This window comes from Phodopus roborovskii, unplaced genomic scaffold (assembly GCF_943737965.1).
Source record: "Phodopus roborovskii unplaced genomic scaffold, PHOROB, whole genome shotgun sequence".
Classification (NCBI taxonomy): Eukaryota; Metazoa; Chordata; class Mammalia; order Rodentia; family Cricetidae; genus Phodopus; species Phodopus roborovskii.
This window is the reverse complement of record NW_026126407.1, coordinates 48,487,314-48,504,770: the sequence shown is the minus strand read 5'-3', so window position 1 is coordinate 48,504,770 and position 17,457 is coordinate 48,487,314. Positions and strand designations below refer to the sequence as shown.

The following is a 17,457-nucleotide window of genomic DNA, read 5'->3' as shown; positions in this document are numbered from 1 at the left end:
CTGTCCCAGCCTGCACAGCAGCTTCCAAGACTGACATCTGGACAGGCCTTGTTGGAACGTGCCTTTAATCCCAGCACTTGGGGAGGCAGAGGCAGGTGGATGTCTGTGAGTTTGAGGACAGCCTGGTCAACAGACCGAGTTCCAGAACAGGCTCCAAAGCAACACAGAGAAACCTTGTCTACAAACAAACAAAACAACAACAAAAGAAAACCTGATGGCTCCTGTCCTGTGTATTATCAGGGATCAAAGTCAACAGTAGATTGTTTGATTGTGGCCTACAGCCTGCTGGGAGGCCAATGTCTCTGAGTGGCCCAGTAATTTTTTTTTTTCCCCTTAGGGTCTCATGAATTAGCGTTGGTTGGCCTCCAGCTCAAGGATGACCTTGAACTCCCCACCTAATTGTTGCACAAGTAACACCATGTCTGCTTTGGAATCTATATTTTCAGACAGCACCACAGCTGAGCCTGGTCTAAATTCATGGCTGTTGGGCTTTCTGCAAGGATGAAGCCCAACATCACCAGGGGTCAAAGGGAAGGGTGGAATTGGAGGTAGAGAGGCCACCTGGAAATGCTGTGTTTGTTGTGGGCCGTAGGGAGCTGTTACAGAAAGCTGGAGAGCAGAAAAGTGTAAGGTAAAGCCATAATTCCCACTTTGTTTGCTGAGTGGATGCAGGAGACCCTTGACCTTGGTCCTGGATGCTAAGAACAGCCAGCACAGAGAACTCGAATTCTGGCAGATGTGATGTGAAGCCCAAAGACCTTTGTGCTAGGGTGGATGTTGGGAATGGTGGCAGCTGTGGTGTTGGTTGGGTTGGGATGGAGTAGGAGACTACATCAACCTAGAAAACTTATTTTTCAGCACATGTATTTTCAGTAGACAGGGGTCTTGACTGAGGCCAAGTCCCTGGATATAAAAGATAAACCAAGACAGAAGTAGGGTGAGAGGTTTGTGGAGAATCAATAAATCCCAGTGAAGGGTTTTGGCTGTTTGAATACCCCATCCTTTGCCCAATCACCTTATAAGAATCAGCAGTTGGAGCATTGCCTGTCATAGGAGCAGGGCCCCATGTTCCCTGAGTGCTTTCTTCTGTTCTGCTGGGGCCCAGCTCTGCATACAAGGTTGTGAATATGGATCTGGTTTCAATGAAGGATTTACAAGCAAAACTATGAATTTGGATTTACAAGCAAAACTATGAATTTGGATTCCTACCTCATTCCATATATGAAAGTTAGTCTGTCCAACTTGGGATGGAGACTTAGAGCTAATGCTATAAAACTCTTGAAACAGGGAGCAAGTTTGACAAGGTATTTGGCATATATATGATGGCATACAACAAAACAAAAACCCCATAGACAACAAAAGCAGACTTAGATAAATTGTACTTCATCTGAACTTATGCATCAGGGCTAGAGAGATGGCTCAGCAGTAAAGAACTGTTGTTTGTCTTGCAGAGGAGCCAGATTCAGTTCCCTGAACCTACATGATGGCCATAATCATCTGTAAGACACCCTCTTCTGATCTTAGTCATGAATGTGGTGTACATACATGCATTCAGGCAATACACTCAGGCACATAAATCTTTTTAAGTGTTCATTAGAGATTATTAGTTGAGTCATAGGCCACCTACAGAGTAGTAGAAAGTTTAGCCACTTGCTTTTATCTGCTAAGGGCAAATAACTAGAACATATGAAGAATGACAACTGGATAGGAACCTTCTCTAGCCCAGATCTGGAGCCTTTTGTTTCCTCTGTGCATTAAAGGTATAACCCTGACCCAGAGGGCCTTCCAGCCTAACCAGACTGAGACTCAGAAGATGTAGACGTAAGCATACCCTTCCTTCTTTGCTGTTATGGGCAGTCCTGGTTGTCAACTTGATCTAGAATTACCTTTGAGGGAGTTTTTCTTGATTGGAATATTTGAGCTGGAAAAACTAAGTTATTGTCCTAGCGATGTAATGAAACACCATGACCAGGGGCTGGAGAGGTGGCTCAGCTGCTCTTCCAGAGGTTCTCAGTTCAATTCCCAGCAACCACATGGTGGCTCACAACCATCTATAGTGGGATCTGATGCCCTCTTCTGGCATAAAGCATACATGCAGACAGAGTACATGAAATAAATAAGTAAATAAAATAAAAATTAAAAGAAACACTATGACCAAGGTGACTTATAAAAGGGAGCACTTAACTTGTGTACAGTTTTAGAAGGCTAGTCCGTGATGGTCATGATGGGGAGCATGGAGTCAGGTGGGCATTCGGGCAGGTAGGCAGGCACTGCACTGGAATACTAGCTGAGAGCTTACCAGCCTGATCCACAGGCACCAAGTAGAAAGAGACTTGGCCTGGCATTAGCCTTTGAAAACTGAACCAGCCCTAGTGATACACCTTCAACAAAGCCACACCTCCTAACTCCTAACCCTTCCCAAACCATTCCACCAACTGACCCATATATATATATATATATATATATATATATATATATATATATAATTCTGAGATGGGAAGACCCTAAATATGAGCCACATTTTCTGGAGGCATCTCACATAAACACATAAAAGGACAGGAAAGAAAGAAGCTTTTGCTTTTTGCCTGCTTGCAAGTTCATCAATCCTGCATTGAGACATTACTTCCCTGGTATTAGAACCTATTTCTTCAGGATTCCAACATAGACTGAAGAACCCCTAGGACATCCAGGCTCATATACTGAACAACTACTGGATTCTTGGCCTTTCCATTGGGGACAGCCATTGTTGGACTAGCCAGACCACAGTCTGTAAGTCACTCTAGTAAACTCCACATATATATTCATTAAATCTGTGTCTTTTTCTTGAACATCTTTTCTTCCTAACGAAGTCAGAGAGTTCAACCTCAGTCTCCATTTTTATTTCCATTGTCACCATGACAGCGTCTCTGGCATTTGTAACACACACAGAAGAGCTGTTGTTCCCCCACCCTTTCCCATCATGGGAACTAGGAGAACCTGGAATATTTGCACATCAGGTTGTTCCTTCAATAAAAGGAATGAATCACCTGTTAAGCACCCAGAAGGCTGGAAAAGGATATGTTTTTCTAACCTGGTGACCTCTGTGTGACCAGAGACTATACCAGACACTCCTCAGACTCACTCAGACTCAACATAAGCTTATTTTTCTCAGCTAATCTATAAAACCTATCTTTATGGAAGGTGTCACATGGACTTTACAAAGAGATTCCATGTAGTCATAACTGATATTTAGTCTACTTTGTTACTCAAGGAGATTTATGTATGTTTTACTGTGCACATGGAATTTAGTTAATTTCACCAGAAATGTTTTTACCAAATTGTGTTTAACTTTTTTTTTTTTTTTTTTTTTGTCAAGACAGGGTTTCTCTGCGTAGCTGGCTGTCCTGGAACTCACTCTGCAGACCATTCTGGCCTTGAACTCAGAGATCCACTTGCCTCTGCCTCCCAGGTGCTGGGATTAAAGGCATACACCATCACCACCCAGCTTGTATTGTATTTAAATATGCCTAAAATAAACTACAGTCTCCCTAAGTTTGAACCAACACTGGCTACTTAGTAGTATTGACTTGAATTGTATTCTTGCCTCCCAATCCTTTCTCTGCAGGCTTGACTTTTGAAGGTCACAGAGACCCTAAAGGCAGCCACAGACCAGGGAGCAGAACCCAGAATGGTGGTGGCCCTGGGCTAGACAGTGGAGAGAGACTGATAGGGCTCTGCTGGGTCTCCTTGTGGCCCCCGTGCTGTAAGGTTAGCTTTCTTTTGTCTCAGTGGTTTGGGACTTTTATTTTTTGTTTGTTTTGAGGCCCAGACTGGCCTTGAATTTGCTAATACCCAAGGATGATCTTAAACTTCTAAACTTCCAACCTATCCAGTGCTGGAATTCTAGGTGTGGACTACTGAATCTGCTTTACACAGTGCTCATATAAAACTCAGGCCTTCATGAATGCTAGGCTGCATATCCCATCCTTATCATTAGCCTCTTAGGAAGATGAGAAGGGAGAGAAGGGGAAGGGAAGGAAGGGCAGGAGAGGGAAGGGGAGAAGAAAATTTATGCTTGGCTGCAAATGCCTTTACCTGATGAGCTATCTAACTCCACCGCCCCCCACACCTAGTACTCTAACCCTTGAGCTATAGAGCCCCCACCTTCCTATCTCTTTAAACTTAATGTTTCAAATTCTTGGAAAAGTACATGCTAGCATGCATGAAGATCTGAGTTTGATTGAGTTTGATCCCCGGCACAAACAAGCAAAAAATTCCCCCACAAAACAAAAAACAAACAAACAAACAAAAAACCAAAATCAAAAAAGCAAAACCCAAGCAAGCAAAACATAGGCACAATGGAGCATATCTGTAATTCCAGCACTCAGAGGCAGAAGCAGAAGGATTAGAAGGAATTGGAGAAAAGAGTTTAAGAGCACTGGTAGGCTCTTGCAGAAGACCCTGGTTCAATTCTCAGTATCCACACAATAGCCCACAGCCATCTGTAACTCCAGTCCTAGGGTATCCAAAGCCCTCTTCTAGCCTCCATAGACCCTGCATGTGCATTGTATACAGACATACATACAGACAGAACACCCATACACATAAAATAAAGGTTAAAAACTTTAGGAAATAAAGTTCCAGGTCATTCTTGGCTGTATAATTCAAGGCCAGCCTGAGCTACAGGAAAGTTTTTGTTTGTTTTGATTTTACACAATGGAGTATTACTCAGCCTTTAAAAACAATGACATCATGAAATTTGCCAGGAAGTGGATAGTAAAGATCATCCTGAGTAAGGTAACCCAGGCTGAGAAAGACAAACACAGTATGCACTCACTCATAAGTGGGCATTAGCCATAAAGTAAAGGATAACCATGCTATAATCCACATACCAAGAGAGGCTAGGGAACAAGGAGGATTCAAGGGGGACACATGAATCTCACTGTGAAGAGGAAATAGACATTGCTGTTGGATGGGGGCGTCTGGATGAGGAGTGGAGATGGGAACAGGAGGGATCAGGTGTGAGGAGGATGAAGGGGGAGATGACTGGAATCTGGGGGGTATCTCTAGGAGAAAACTAGTCCAATGGAAATACCTATCTGTATATGAGGGGACACAGAGCCTGAACCAGCCCTCTCCTGTAGCCAGGCAAGACTTCCAGTGGAGGGACTGGGATACCAATCCCAGCCACAGATCCTTTGACTTACAATTTGTCCTATCTACAAGATGTGTTGGGGTAAAGATGGCACAAAAATGGTGACAGTGACAACCAATGACTGACCCAGCTTGAGACCCAAACCATGAGAGCCAGCTCACCCCTGAGGGCCAGGACCCACAGGCAGGATAGCCCAGAGGTCTAGGGTAGAACCAAGCATGACTGGTGTGCGCGCGCGCGCGCGTGTGTGTGTGTATACATATATATATATATGTATATATATATATATATATATATATATTAAAAAAAGTCAGTGAAGTGATTCCAAATGATATTCTGCTATACTCATAGATTGGGGCCTAGCCCAATTGTCATCAGAGAGGCTTCATCCAGCAACTTACGAAACAGATGCAGGACCCACAGCCAAATATTAGGCAGAGCCTGGGGAAACTTTCGGGAGAGGGTGAGGAAGGATCATAGGAGCCAGTGGAGTCAAGGGCTCAAGAAAACCCACGGAATCAACTAACTTGGTTTCACAGAGACTGAACCAACAACCAGGGAGTCTGCATGACTTAGGCCCTCTTTATATGTTACAGTTGTGTAACTTGGTCTTCTTGTGGGACTCCTAATAGTGGGAGCTGGGCTGTCTCTGACTCTGTTGCCTGCTTTTGGGACCCTTTCCACCTATCAGATTGCCTCATCCAGTCTTAATATCATTGCAACTTGATATAACATGGCTGGTTGGTACCCATGAAGAGAAACAGGAATGGATGGAGTGGGAGGGGAGGGGGAACTAGGAGGAAAGGAGGGAGGGAAAATTTTGGTAAGGATATAACATAAAAATAACTAAAAAAGATTTTAAAAAATTGATGTGACTAGGCATTGATGGCTCGTGCCTTTAATACCAGCACTCGGGAGACAGAGGCAGGTGGATCTCTGTGAGTCTGTGGTCAGCCTGGTCTACGGAGAGAGTTCCAGGACAATCTACAGAGAAACTCTGTCTTGAAAAAAAAAAGTTGATATGGTTTGAATTTTTATTAATGTTGGTGTTTAACAACTCAATTAAAATTTTCTAAAAGCAAACTAGGTATGGCAACACACTCTGAAGCAGGGTACTAGGAGTTTGAGGAGAGGTTGTTGTGGTGGCACATGCCTTTAATCCCATAGAGACTGTCTCAAAAACCAAATGAACTGCAGAAGAGGAGGAGGATGACAAGGAGGAAAGAAAACATCTATGGGCAGCCTGAGGCACAGAGAGAAGCCCTGATGCCAGCTGCTCCTGGACTCTTAATTTCAGACCCCAGACTAAGAAGTGTCATGGCACCAGCCAAGGGCTCCAGAGAAAGGCAGTTTTATTAGAAAATATATTGGCCTGGTCTGTGACATTGCCTGGGCTGTGGCATTGGGTTGAAGTTCTGTAGTACTGTCACTCATGGCTGATGGACCAGGAAGATGTTGTCCAGGAGGTGGAAACAAGGGGCCAGGCACCTTCTGCAGGTTGTGCTTGAGTTTTAGATAGAATGCTGAGGAGGCAGCTGAGGGTGTCTTCATCCTGTCCACACTTCTACAGGTCTGGTCTCTAACTGACCCCCTTTGTCTCATCTTAACTGAACCCTGTAGGCCAGTGGAGGGCGCTGAACACCTGACCAAGAAGAGAAAGACCAGACTCTCACCCTGGGTCCCAGGCTGGCCCTGATGTCCAGATCTCATACTATGAGAATACCATAATGCCCCTCTCTGTAAGCCTTAGATTCTTTGGCCCTGCTGTGATGCAGTGTGGATGGGGCTCAGGTCTGTAATGCTCAAGAGTGCCCATCTATCTAACAGGGCCAAAGAAGGCCTGGGTGGGACTGATGGTCACTTGTCTTTATAACAGTGTGGGTACCCACCCACAGAGGCAAGGACAGGTGACCCTGAAGTAGCCCACGGATGATGGCTCCCTCATAGCCCTTGAATGAGAGCAGGTTGGGCTTGAAGGAGAGGGTGGTGCCCTGTGGATGGAGTCCTGGAAGGAAAATCTCTGAGATCCTCCCCAGGCTGCAGAAGAAGCCTCAGTTCAAGTATTTGGAGGTGTCCCTATGTCCCTACAATGAGCTTGCCTTCTCTATCTTCCATCTTCCCTGAAGCTTCTCTATCTTCCACCTTCCCTGAAGGACTCCTGTCTATGAAAGAGCTGGAAGTCTGCATTTTTGGAGTTTAACTTGAGTAACAGAGTCTCTATGAAATTTATCAACTGAAGAAAGAAGTTGAAACCATCCACCACCCTGAGGATAATGAGGGCTGCCAAGGTGGGCTCAGACACTGCCCTGCAGAGACTGGAGGCCACTATGCTGTTGTCTGAGCACATCCAGCCCGTTTATATCCCAGCCGTCTCCTTGAGAGTTTTCCAGGGGAGGCTGTGCTCAGTGACTGGCTAGAGGGACATCAGAGTTAGAAGTAAGGGTCAGGGACATGGTGGGTGGTGGGATGAAGTTAGGAAAGGCAGCCATGTTAGAGGAATCCCTTTGATGGAGATCCCCCAAGGGTGGAGTCTCCAGGACCCTTTGTAGTGGTAGTTCTGGGTCTAATGGCTGCTGAGAAATGCATTCTCTGCAGCTGTTTGGAGGCAGCAAAGGATGTGTGGATGCTAGCTGGTTTCACCAAGAGGTTCCAGGGAGTCCTGCCTTGCCCATCCCTGTTCCTGTTGCTACTACCGATGTAGCTTAGTAACATAAGTCAGTCACAAAAATGACAAGAAATGGGGCTGGAGAGATGGCTTAATAGTTAAGATTACTTGCTGCTCTTGTAGAGATCTGAGTTCGATTCTCAACACCCACGTGACAGCTCACAATCCTTTTTTTTTTTTTTTTCTTTTCAGTTTTTGAAATAGGGTTTCTCTTTGTAACAGACCTGCTGGACTGGAACTCACATTGTAGATCAGGATGGCCTCAAACTCATAGAGATCCGTCTGTTTCTGCTTCCCAAGCACTGGAATTAAAGGTATGTCCCATCACTGCCTGGCCTCCTCTGGTCTTTTTAAGCACTGCACTCAAGTCACTCTCTCTCTCTCTCTCTCTCTCTCTCTCTCTCTCTCTCTCTCTCTCTCTCTCTCTCTGTCTCTCCATATAATTAATTTTGTTTGCTTCTTTAGTTTTTTTGAAACAGAGTCTCACTTTGTAGCCCTGGTTGTCCTGGAACTCATTATATAGACCAAACTGGTTTTGAACTCTGCCTGCTTCAGTCTCCTGAGTGCTGGAATTAAATAAAGGTGTCCAACAAGAATAAAATAAAGCTTAAAAAATGGAAAAGAACAACAGCAACAAAACCTGTATGATTCCAGTAACAAGGTCTCCAGAGAAACCAAAGTCATAGACATAAAAGTAGAATGGTGGGCATGAAGTGTCAAATACCCCAGCTGAAAACAGACAGAGCTGGAGGACCATGGTGCTGGCTCTAGGACTATGATCACAGGCACCCGTGCTTGACTGAAAGTCGGGATGCTTTATTGAACATGGTGGATTGAGTTTCTCTCGCTGCTGCTACCATTGTTTGATTCTTTCCATTACGGAATGGACTATTGTTTGTCCATCTGGTTGCTTTTAAAAAGCCTGACTTAAAACAAAACAAAAACCTGAACCTGCCCTGCATTGTTCGAAGGTTTTGGCTGTGTGTAAAGTTGGTATAAATGTTCACATACAGGTGTTTGTTCAAACTTTCTTTCTCCTATCAGTGAAAGTCTAGCCTAACTTCATCCTCCCTGGCCACTAGAATAGTCTGCTTCTTTTGCGCTTAAATACATTTAATTAATTATTTAATTAATCAATTTGTTTATTTATTGTGTTATTTCCTTCCTTTCTTAAATTATCTTTTATTTTTCCTTTTGATCCAGTCTTCAAGTCTTCACTACACTCCAGGCTGGCCTTGACCTTGCACAGCCCTCCTTCCTCAGCTTTCTGATCACTGGGATTATAGTCCTGACTCCTATATCTGGCTGGCTTTCCGTTTTCTTGAGATTTTCTGATGAGATTAAAAAATTGAATGTGATTAAATCCAATTCACTTAAACTTTAAGAAATCATCTCTGGTTAAGACTTGCATTAAATATCTTATTTTTGTTGTTTGAGGCTGATCTGGAGTTTATTATGAAAAGGTCTTACCATAGATTTAGGCAGGGCCATTAGGGGAGAAAGAAAGGAGGCACTTAAGAGAGAGCTAACTCTCACCCGTTTTGCTTATGACAGCATATTTCTGGGCTTATTTTGATACAATCAATATTTATATCTTACTCATAGTTTATTTTAATCAGTTAACTAATTTGGCACTGGGGCTCAAGTCTAGGGCCTCAAGCACATTAGGCAAAAACTCTATCATCGAGGGACATCCTCAGCCTGATATTTGTATTCTTTCTGGCTATTTACAGTTGTTCCCTCTGTGTTTATTAGAATAATTGGTTTACTCATACTGGTTCCTCTCATCCTAATGTAACTTTATATCCTTCAATCATTTTCTTTGCCTATTTTCTCCCTTTTGAAACTTTTCTTCTACATTTCCATCTACATGTTTCTTACTAAGATAACACATTTATCAACATTTGCAGCTTCTCTTTACTCCTCTCTCAAACCTATCAGATAGCATCACAACTGTTAATTCTGTGTCACTGTGGATACATTTTCTTCTTTTAGAATGTGTTATCTATTAAAGATACATTAGCCTTTGCTGTGACCTTTAGTCTCCTTTGCTGTCCGTTTCTGCAACTGTCTTTCCTTTTGTTGTTAATGTTTATCTCAACTGTTTCAAAACCTGTCACAGATCTCACAAGTCCTGTGCCTGAGAACACTGCTTGACCCTTTGCTCAGAGAAATGTTCCAGATTCTAAGCTGTTCTACTCATGGGTTAAAATCTTACTTTGTGGTCAGTTGGCATCTACTGTTGCAGTTGGAAAATTCCAAGAACTGAGAATTTTCTCCTTTTCAAACAATCAGTGGTTTTCTCAAAATGTGAAGTTTGGATAGCTATGATGGTACACAACTGTAATCCCTACACTTGGACTGAGGCAGGGTGGTTGAGAGTTCAAGGTTAGCCTGGTTTCATAATAAGATCAATCTTCAAAAGTAAATTGATAGACAGGATCCAGCCCTTGCCTGCTCTCTCTGGCCACTGCAGCCCTGTTGTCTCTTTGACATTAGTGTGGTCTTGGACTTGAGCCAGACAGGAGCCAACCCTGGACTCAGCTAAGAGCAGGGTATTTGGGAAGAAGCAGGGAAAGGACAGTAGGCTGTGTGCTTCCAGGGAGGTTCCTGGAGCTTGTTGGCAGAGGGCCAGAGAAGCTAGCAGTATGTACTCTGGAGTCTTCATCCTGAAGAACAGAGATTGAGTAGTTATCCTCTAGCTGCTCCTGTGGACCACCAGAACCTAAGGAGACTCCTGTTGCACTCTAGTCAGCAGCAGAGCTAGCAAAGCTAGGTGCTAACCCTGGAAGTGGAACCTAGCCACACAGAGGTGGGAAAGAGTGAGACTTGAGAGATCGCTGCTGGAATGGCTCAGCTGATAAAGGCAGTAGTAAGTACTACCCAGCTCTAGCAACCTGAGTTTCATACCTGGAATCCATGTAAAGGGGGAGACAGGCAACCAATATCTGATCTCCAAGAACATGATGTGGCACATGTGAGCACTCATACACATACTGACAACATATGTGGATGCATACAATTACATACAGTTACAACAGTAAATTAATAAGCCTGACTCAGAGGGCTCTGAGTTGGTTCTTGTGGTGTTAATGGGATTTTTTTTTTTTTTTTGGCTAGGTTTGTGTGTGTGAAGTAGGAATGTGAGCTCCAAAGGGAGCTTACATTGAAATGACAGGGGTCTCTGAGTCCACTTTAAGGCGAAGGATGTGGGAAGTGTGAGTCCCGTGGCAGGAAACCCCACCTGATAAGCGGATTATTGAAAAACAAGCTTGTGCCCCCATGTACCTTGAATGAAAATGCCCACTTATGTTTGTGGTGGCAAGAATCTAGACACGAACTACACCCTTCAATTAGAAAGGGTAAATCCATATCTGTTTTTGAAAGATTAATTTATCTTCACATGTAAATGTTTTCTGACATACATATATGTACATTATGTGCATGCCTGGTATCATGAAGGCAGAGGCCAGAAGAGGACAGCAGATGCCCTAGAAGTGCAATTACAGATAATTGTGAGTTACCATGCAGGTACTGGGAACTAACTGTGTGTCCTCTGTAAGAGCAAAAACTGCTCTTAACTGCTGAGCTATCTCTTCACTCTGCTAGTGGCCATGTCAGAGGAGCAAGCAGGTAGCAACTGAACTTTAGAAGTTAGGGCCACCAGAATGCAAGGCATTGATGGGTGAATCTCAAATAGGCAAGGCCCGAGGGGTTTTGGCTCCAGAATATCTCTTGCTACCTCCGTGCCTTTATGTGTTTGCTGTTGCTATTTTTCTCTGATATTTGACATGATATGAATGGATGTATGGGGATCCCCACTTTAATGTACTGTGATTATCTCATGGAAATATCCTGTTTTACCAGGCATTTTTTTAAATCTGTGGATTATCATGAAGATGATTTCCTCTTAAGCTGTACTGTTTAATTGAAGTAATGATTTTTAAATAAAATAATAATGTTAGTTTACATAGGATTTTGGTAATTAAGGATTTCTAATAAATATAGTAAGGGATTATAATAGAGGTTAGTTTAATGGGGAAATTAATATAGGTAAAGGTAGGATATATTGTTGCCCCCAATCCTGATAAAGCAGGGCCTGCAAATGATGCAAAGTAGAAATAGGAACAAGGAAGTGTCACACACTGAGGGCTTACTAGTTTCTCTTGAGGAGTCATATAGACTATGGTCTAGTTTAATGATTAATGAAAATAATCAAGTCCCAGGAGTTAAGCTAATTGAGTTTTGGTGTGCACCTAGCTAAAACAAAGTTTTTTTTTAATGATTTCGTGTAACTAAAAAACAAAGAATTGGTTGGTTAGTTAAGATAATTAGACAGGACTCTAAAGTATGAAAAATAAAACTAGAAACCTGTTTTCCTGGTATTTATTAAAAATCACTGCCTATGTAAACAGTTACAGCTGAAAGGCCCCTGGCCTATGGGAAGTCCAAAAGATAAATGTTTAACTGTGTGTGGGTTCTTGGGGATAATTTGTTTTTCACCTGTAATATGTAAAATATTTAATCATGTAAGGGAAATGGGAAACATGTTTTTGTATTCGTTGTAATCATTCACTTAAAAAATAGAATGTAACCTTATGGTAACTTTTATATTGCTTGAGAGATTTCGCTGGTGTATATAAGCTGGAAGGGAAAAAATAAAGACACATAGAAGAAAAACTCCAGGGTAGAAGAACAGAACAGAAAAAGAAAAGGTTAGAACAAACAACAAAAAGAATAATAAAATGAAGAACTAAGCTTCGGCCCTCAGAAAAGTTCTCACGTGTCTGTCTGTCCAGTAGTTCACCTGCTCTGCATCTCCTCTTCAGTTTCTCTGAACTGCTGAAGACTTGCCATTCATCAGCACTCTAGGTGAGATCCTGACATGTTGGAGGTGTGTGTGTGTGTGTTGTATACACGAGTGCTCCAATGCACGTGTGCTTTCTTTTTTCACCAGCCCCAGACAAGTTTTACTCTCAGATAGAAAGGCAAATGATGATTAGTTGCCTGCCTCCATGGCTCCCCTTCAGTCCCTGAGTTGCTGAAGGCTGGTCCTTCCAGCCTCATCACCTCCTAGTTCTTTTCCCTTTCCTTTGCCTTCCCTTTCCTTTTTTTCTGACAGGGTCATATGACACAGCTCTAGCAGGCCTGGAGGTCAAGATGCGACTCATAGAAATTAGGCTCAGCCTAATTAAAAGCATGGTGTCACACACCTTTAATTCCATAACTCAGGAAGCAGAGGCAGGTTCTCTGAGTTAGAGGCCAGCCTGCTCTGCAAAGTTGAGTTCCAGGTCAGCCTGGGCTACAAAAAAAAAAAAAAAAAAAAAAAAAAAAAAAAAAAAAAAAAAAGAAAGAAAGAAAGAAATCAAGCCCTCCCTCCCAGTCTTCCAGGTGCTGGGTTTATAAGGCATGCATGCCAATAAAAGAAATAAAGCCCTCTCAGCCTCCCAGGTAGGTATTGGGTTGATAGGTATACATCCCAGTATCCAGCTTAGATGAATTCCTGTTCTAATCCCTATGAAAGAAGTACAAACCAATCACGTTGGCAATAGGATAAACCAACAAGACACTGTGGTGCCATGGATAGATTATGGAATTTCTTTTTCTTTCTTTTTTTCTTTTCTTTTTTAGGTAGGATCTTATCATATAACCTTGGCTGGCCTGGAGTTACTTATGTAGATCAGGTTGATCTCTAATTCATAGAGACCTGTCTGTCTCTGCTTCCTGAATGCTGAGATAAAAGACACACACCACCATACCTGGCTAAACAGTGGAGTCTTACAACCATAAGATGATGGCTCAGTTTCCTTGACTTTATAGGTCCTGTGGCAGGCACAGAAACACATGGCAGTGCTGAGTAGTATCCTCCCTGAGGGCTATGGTCAGTCCTTTACTGCTCTTTGAAAAAGGTTGGCTGCCTTGAGTGGGTGATGGCTCTAGATTCATCAGGAGCAATGTGGTGCGCCTGGGGAATCTGAACTTCAGCATCATTATCTGTAGTTACAGTGATTTGTATGACAGGGTACAGACCTACTCTGGCTGCAGCATTGAGGGGTATCCCTGGAGGAAAGTTTGTGACTCTGTGGCTTCAGTGGTCAGGGTCCGTGGTCACCTGCCAGAACATGGGAAGGTGTTCTGGAGGGTCTGGCTAACATATGGTACCTATCTCAGCCCGTCTCTCAGGATTCCCCAGCTATCCAAATAGCATTGGGTAAGTGGTGTTCTTTTCTTCAGCAGGGATGTAAACTGGACCTGGGGCTCAAGACAGAGAGTGGTAACTGCTCACTGTTGCTCTTGTCTAATTTTCTGTTGCAACACTGAATAGGGTAATAGGTAAATTTTGGTTAGGCCCTGAGGTCTTCAAGAGGGAATCCAGATGGGTGTGGAGGCACATGCCTATAATCTCTGCACCCAGGAAGCAAATAGGAGACCCTCTTGTCCAAATTTGGTCACCTTATAAAGTTCCCCCTTCTCACTGAACACACAGGGCCCCTCAACTCCTATAGCATCAGAACACATGTTCTTCGTTCCTGCATCAGGATGCTCTCGGCACACACACACACTCAGAAAAATGTTCTGTCCTCTAAGCCTCAGATGTTCCTAACACACCTTCAAACCTTCTTCAACCAGCATAGAAAATGTTGCAGGACCAAGGTGAAACAAGGATGATTCCCTCCAGGGACCCATCCCCTGCTTGTGGCTCCATAGATGTATCTGGTCCTCAAAGGATCTTTGGAATACAAGGGTCCTAACAGGGGAGGCAGACAGGCTCAGGGGATGTCTATCATGATTTGAGGGTACAGACTTGAGCCCCTTCTGACTTTGGGGGGTTCCCCAAGGTCTTCCTAAAGCAGGGCTTCTCTGCTTCTCCAAGCCTGGATGCTCTCGTGAACTGATTCAGCCACTGGCAAGGAACCAGCTGATCTGGGAGCCAGAGACACTAGAAGTCTGTAGCGTTTAGGATCTTATAGCAGTGGGCAATGAGGATATGAACTTCCATGCCTGGCTGTTACTCCCAGAAAGTAACAGCAACAGCTTGGCTCTCTCTTCCACACTTCCATGTGCATGTCACCCACCACAGGGAGTGGCCGTGTCCCCTTGTACTCAACTATGTGCTCTGACCCAACAATTCTGCAAGTGTTTGGAGGCCTCCTGTGTCCGTCAGAATGACCCTATGTAAGAGTTTTGAGAGTGTCGCTCACATACTGGGGTATTAGCAGCTCCAGGTGCCAGGCTTCTGTGGGTGGAGGGGTGGTGACTCTAACCAAGGACAGAAGGAGGTCACGTCAGAGTCTCTCCAGCAGACTAGTCTCTCCATCTTGTTTTTCTCTTTTCAAATACCCTGTTTGCAGCCTTACTCACCTACTACAGGGCATCCTGTCAAGTTGGCACACCCCACAGCCCACCCTGCCAGTCTGGGAGGTGGTGAACTTGCACTGACTGGTCAATTCATATCAGCCCCAATGACATGTGTGGCCACAACATGCACCTCCTAGAGTACAGATGTTGCATTCAATGCCCACATCCTGTGGGAGAAAGATAAATGGGATCCTGGGGAGCCTCAAGGGAAGACAAAAAGTGGGGCACAGCCACTCCTATCTATCAGGACCTCTGCCCTCAGGTCTCCTGGTGCAGAAGCCATTGTTTGGGACCAGCGACCTCTGCGAACCTGGGATGCTGTGGCTGCTGTTCCTCACCCTCCCCTGTCTGGGGAGCACAATGCCTGTGACTCCTGGTGAGTCCTAGCCCCCAGCCCTTACACTGTCCCAGGCTCAGATTCTTGCTCTGGATCCCCTGGGATTATGGCAGACTGTCAATTTGCCAGGAATCTCACTGACTTCCAAGCCTTGGAAACCTCTGCCTGGTATCTGATGCCCCTACTTGCTTTCCCAGACCTCAGCTCAGGACAGGAGTTGGTAGGCATCGTTGGGGGCTGCCCTGTCCCAGTCAGCCGGTTCCCGTGGCAGGTCAGCCTGAGGTTCTACGATATGAAGGAGAGAAAATGGGAACACATCTGTGGAGGCTCCCTCATCCACCCTCAGTGGGTGCTGACTGCTGCTCACTGCGTGCAGCCGTGAGTAGGGTCACTCATTCCCTTGTGTGGGAGCAGATGGACGTTGGGAGGTGGGTGGACTTTGTTGGCAGGGTTCCCAGTGGGAGGCAGGATTTCTGAGACCTTCCTGATCCCTATGTATATTCTGAGATTAATTTCCCTACCCTTGAGTCTCTCTGAGGGGTTCACTGTCCTGTCTCCCAGGAAAGAACTGGAAGCTTGTGGCTTTCGGGTCCAAGTTGGACAGCTGAGGCTCTATGAAAACGACCATCTGACGAGAGTGTCCAGGATCATCCGCCACCCCAAGTTCAATGAGAGGCTGTCTGCTGTGGGGGGTGCAGATATTGCCCTGCTGAAACTGGACACCCCAGTTATGCTGTCTGAGCATGTCTACCCTGTCACCCTCCCTGCTGCTTCCCAGAAGGTCTCCCCGAGGAAGACCTGCTGGGTGGCTGGCTGGGGTGTCATCGAGGACAACAGTGGGTACTGGGAAAACCTAATGCCCATGGTCAGCACTGTTGGGAAGAGGTGGAAGTCCCTAGCTCTGGTTCTCACTGGCTTTCTCCACAGTGCCACTGCCACCACCCTACCATCTACGGGAAGTAGCAGTCCCCATTGTGGGAAACAATGATTGTGAGCAGAAGTACCAGACCAATTCTTCCTTGGACAGCAAGACCAGGATCATCAAAGAGGACATGCTTTGTGCTGGGATGGAAGGCCGGGACTCCTGCCAGGTGACAGCCTGACTATCTTCTTCCCTCTGTCCCTTCCTGGCCCAGGACACTGGGACCCACCCACCCTGGCATCATGGGATGCCTGGAGTGCTGATGCCTGCCTTTTCCCACAGCATGACTCCGGGGGCCCTTTGGTGTGCAGGTGGAACTGCTCCTGGGTCCAGGTGGGCGTGGTCAGCTGGGGCAGAGGCTGCGGACTTCCTGATTTCCCTGGTGTATACACTCGAGTGATGAACTACATGTCCTGGATCCATCGCTATGTCCCCAAGTTCCCAGAACCCTCGATGGGGCCAGATGGGATTCATACAACGAAAGAGACCCTAACAACTCTCGCTGACCACCTCACTCCTTCTTCTGGTCTGCCCTCACCATATTAATCCTCCCTATCCTATGGTAGTGAAATTCCTTCTGCTCCTGATCTAAAGTCTCTGGTGTCCCTTATCTCTGGGAGAATGGGGGTAAAGCCACATCTGTCAGAAGTAGCTGGGCAGCCCATATCTCCTCCTTACCCTGTTTCCCATTAAAAAGTGAATTGGCTAATTAATATCTGTTTGAATTTTGAACCAGAGCTTGGCACTAAGGGTTGGGGTTGAGCTGGTAGAGTGGGACATCCCCCATTAGTGCCTTGGAGCCCTTGGTGTTGTGAAGAGGTGGGGCTCACAGTCACTAAGTTAGTCCATGCTATTCTGTGGAGTCCAGGCCTCCTAAAGTGGAAGGTCCTGGGCTGTTCCCACTTGTCTAGTCAGGCTCCAGGAATCCCAGGCAGATCTCAGATCTGGGGAACTCCCCAACACTTCAGCCCTCATTTAGTGGTGTCTAAATGCCCCTTTTTGAGACTATGTGACCATTCAAATTCTAAAGAATTGAGTCT

At 44.9% G+C, this 17,457-nt stretch overlaps 1 protein-coding gene across 1 annotated transcript; it reads left to right on the top strand.

Annotated features, from left to right (window-relative positions):
• The first annotated feature begins 12,452 nt into the window (after positions 1–12,452).
• Positions 12,453–16,963, top strand: LOC127218751 (mastin). The gene is made up of 7 exons (XM_051179737.1): positions 12,453–12,514; positions 12,599–12,671; positions 15,421–15,534; positions 15,693–15,873; positions 16,057–16,331; positions 16,423–16,586; positions 16,700–16,963. Exons 3-7 carry the CDS (start codon positions 15,474–15,476, stop codon positions 16,961–16,963), a joined length of 945 nt encoding a protein of 314 aa, XP_051035694.1. The 5' UTR covers positions 12,453–12,514; positions 12,599–12,671; positions 15,421–15,473.
• The last annotated feature ends 494 nt before the right edge of the window (positions 16,964–17,457 follow it).

Bases quoted from the DNA above. Each gene is read 5' to 3' on its own strand.
- LOC127218751 (XM_051179737.1), top strand. From the start codon at position 15,474: ATGCTGTGGCTGCTGTTCCTCACCCTCCCCTGTCTGGGGAGCACAATG. The intron at 15,535-15,692 runs GTGAGTCCTAGC...TTGCTTTCCCAG, and splicing joins CACAATGCCTGTGACTCCTG to ACCTCAGCTCAGGACAGGAG. The intron at 16,587-16,699 runs GTGACAGCCTGA...CTTTTCCCACAG, and splicing joins AAGGCCGGGACTCCTGCCAG to CATGACTCCGGGGGCCCTTT.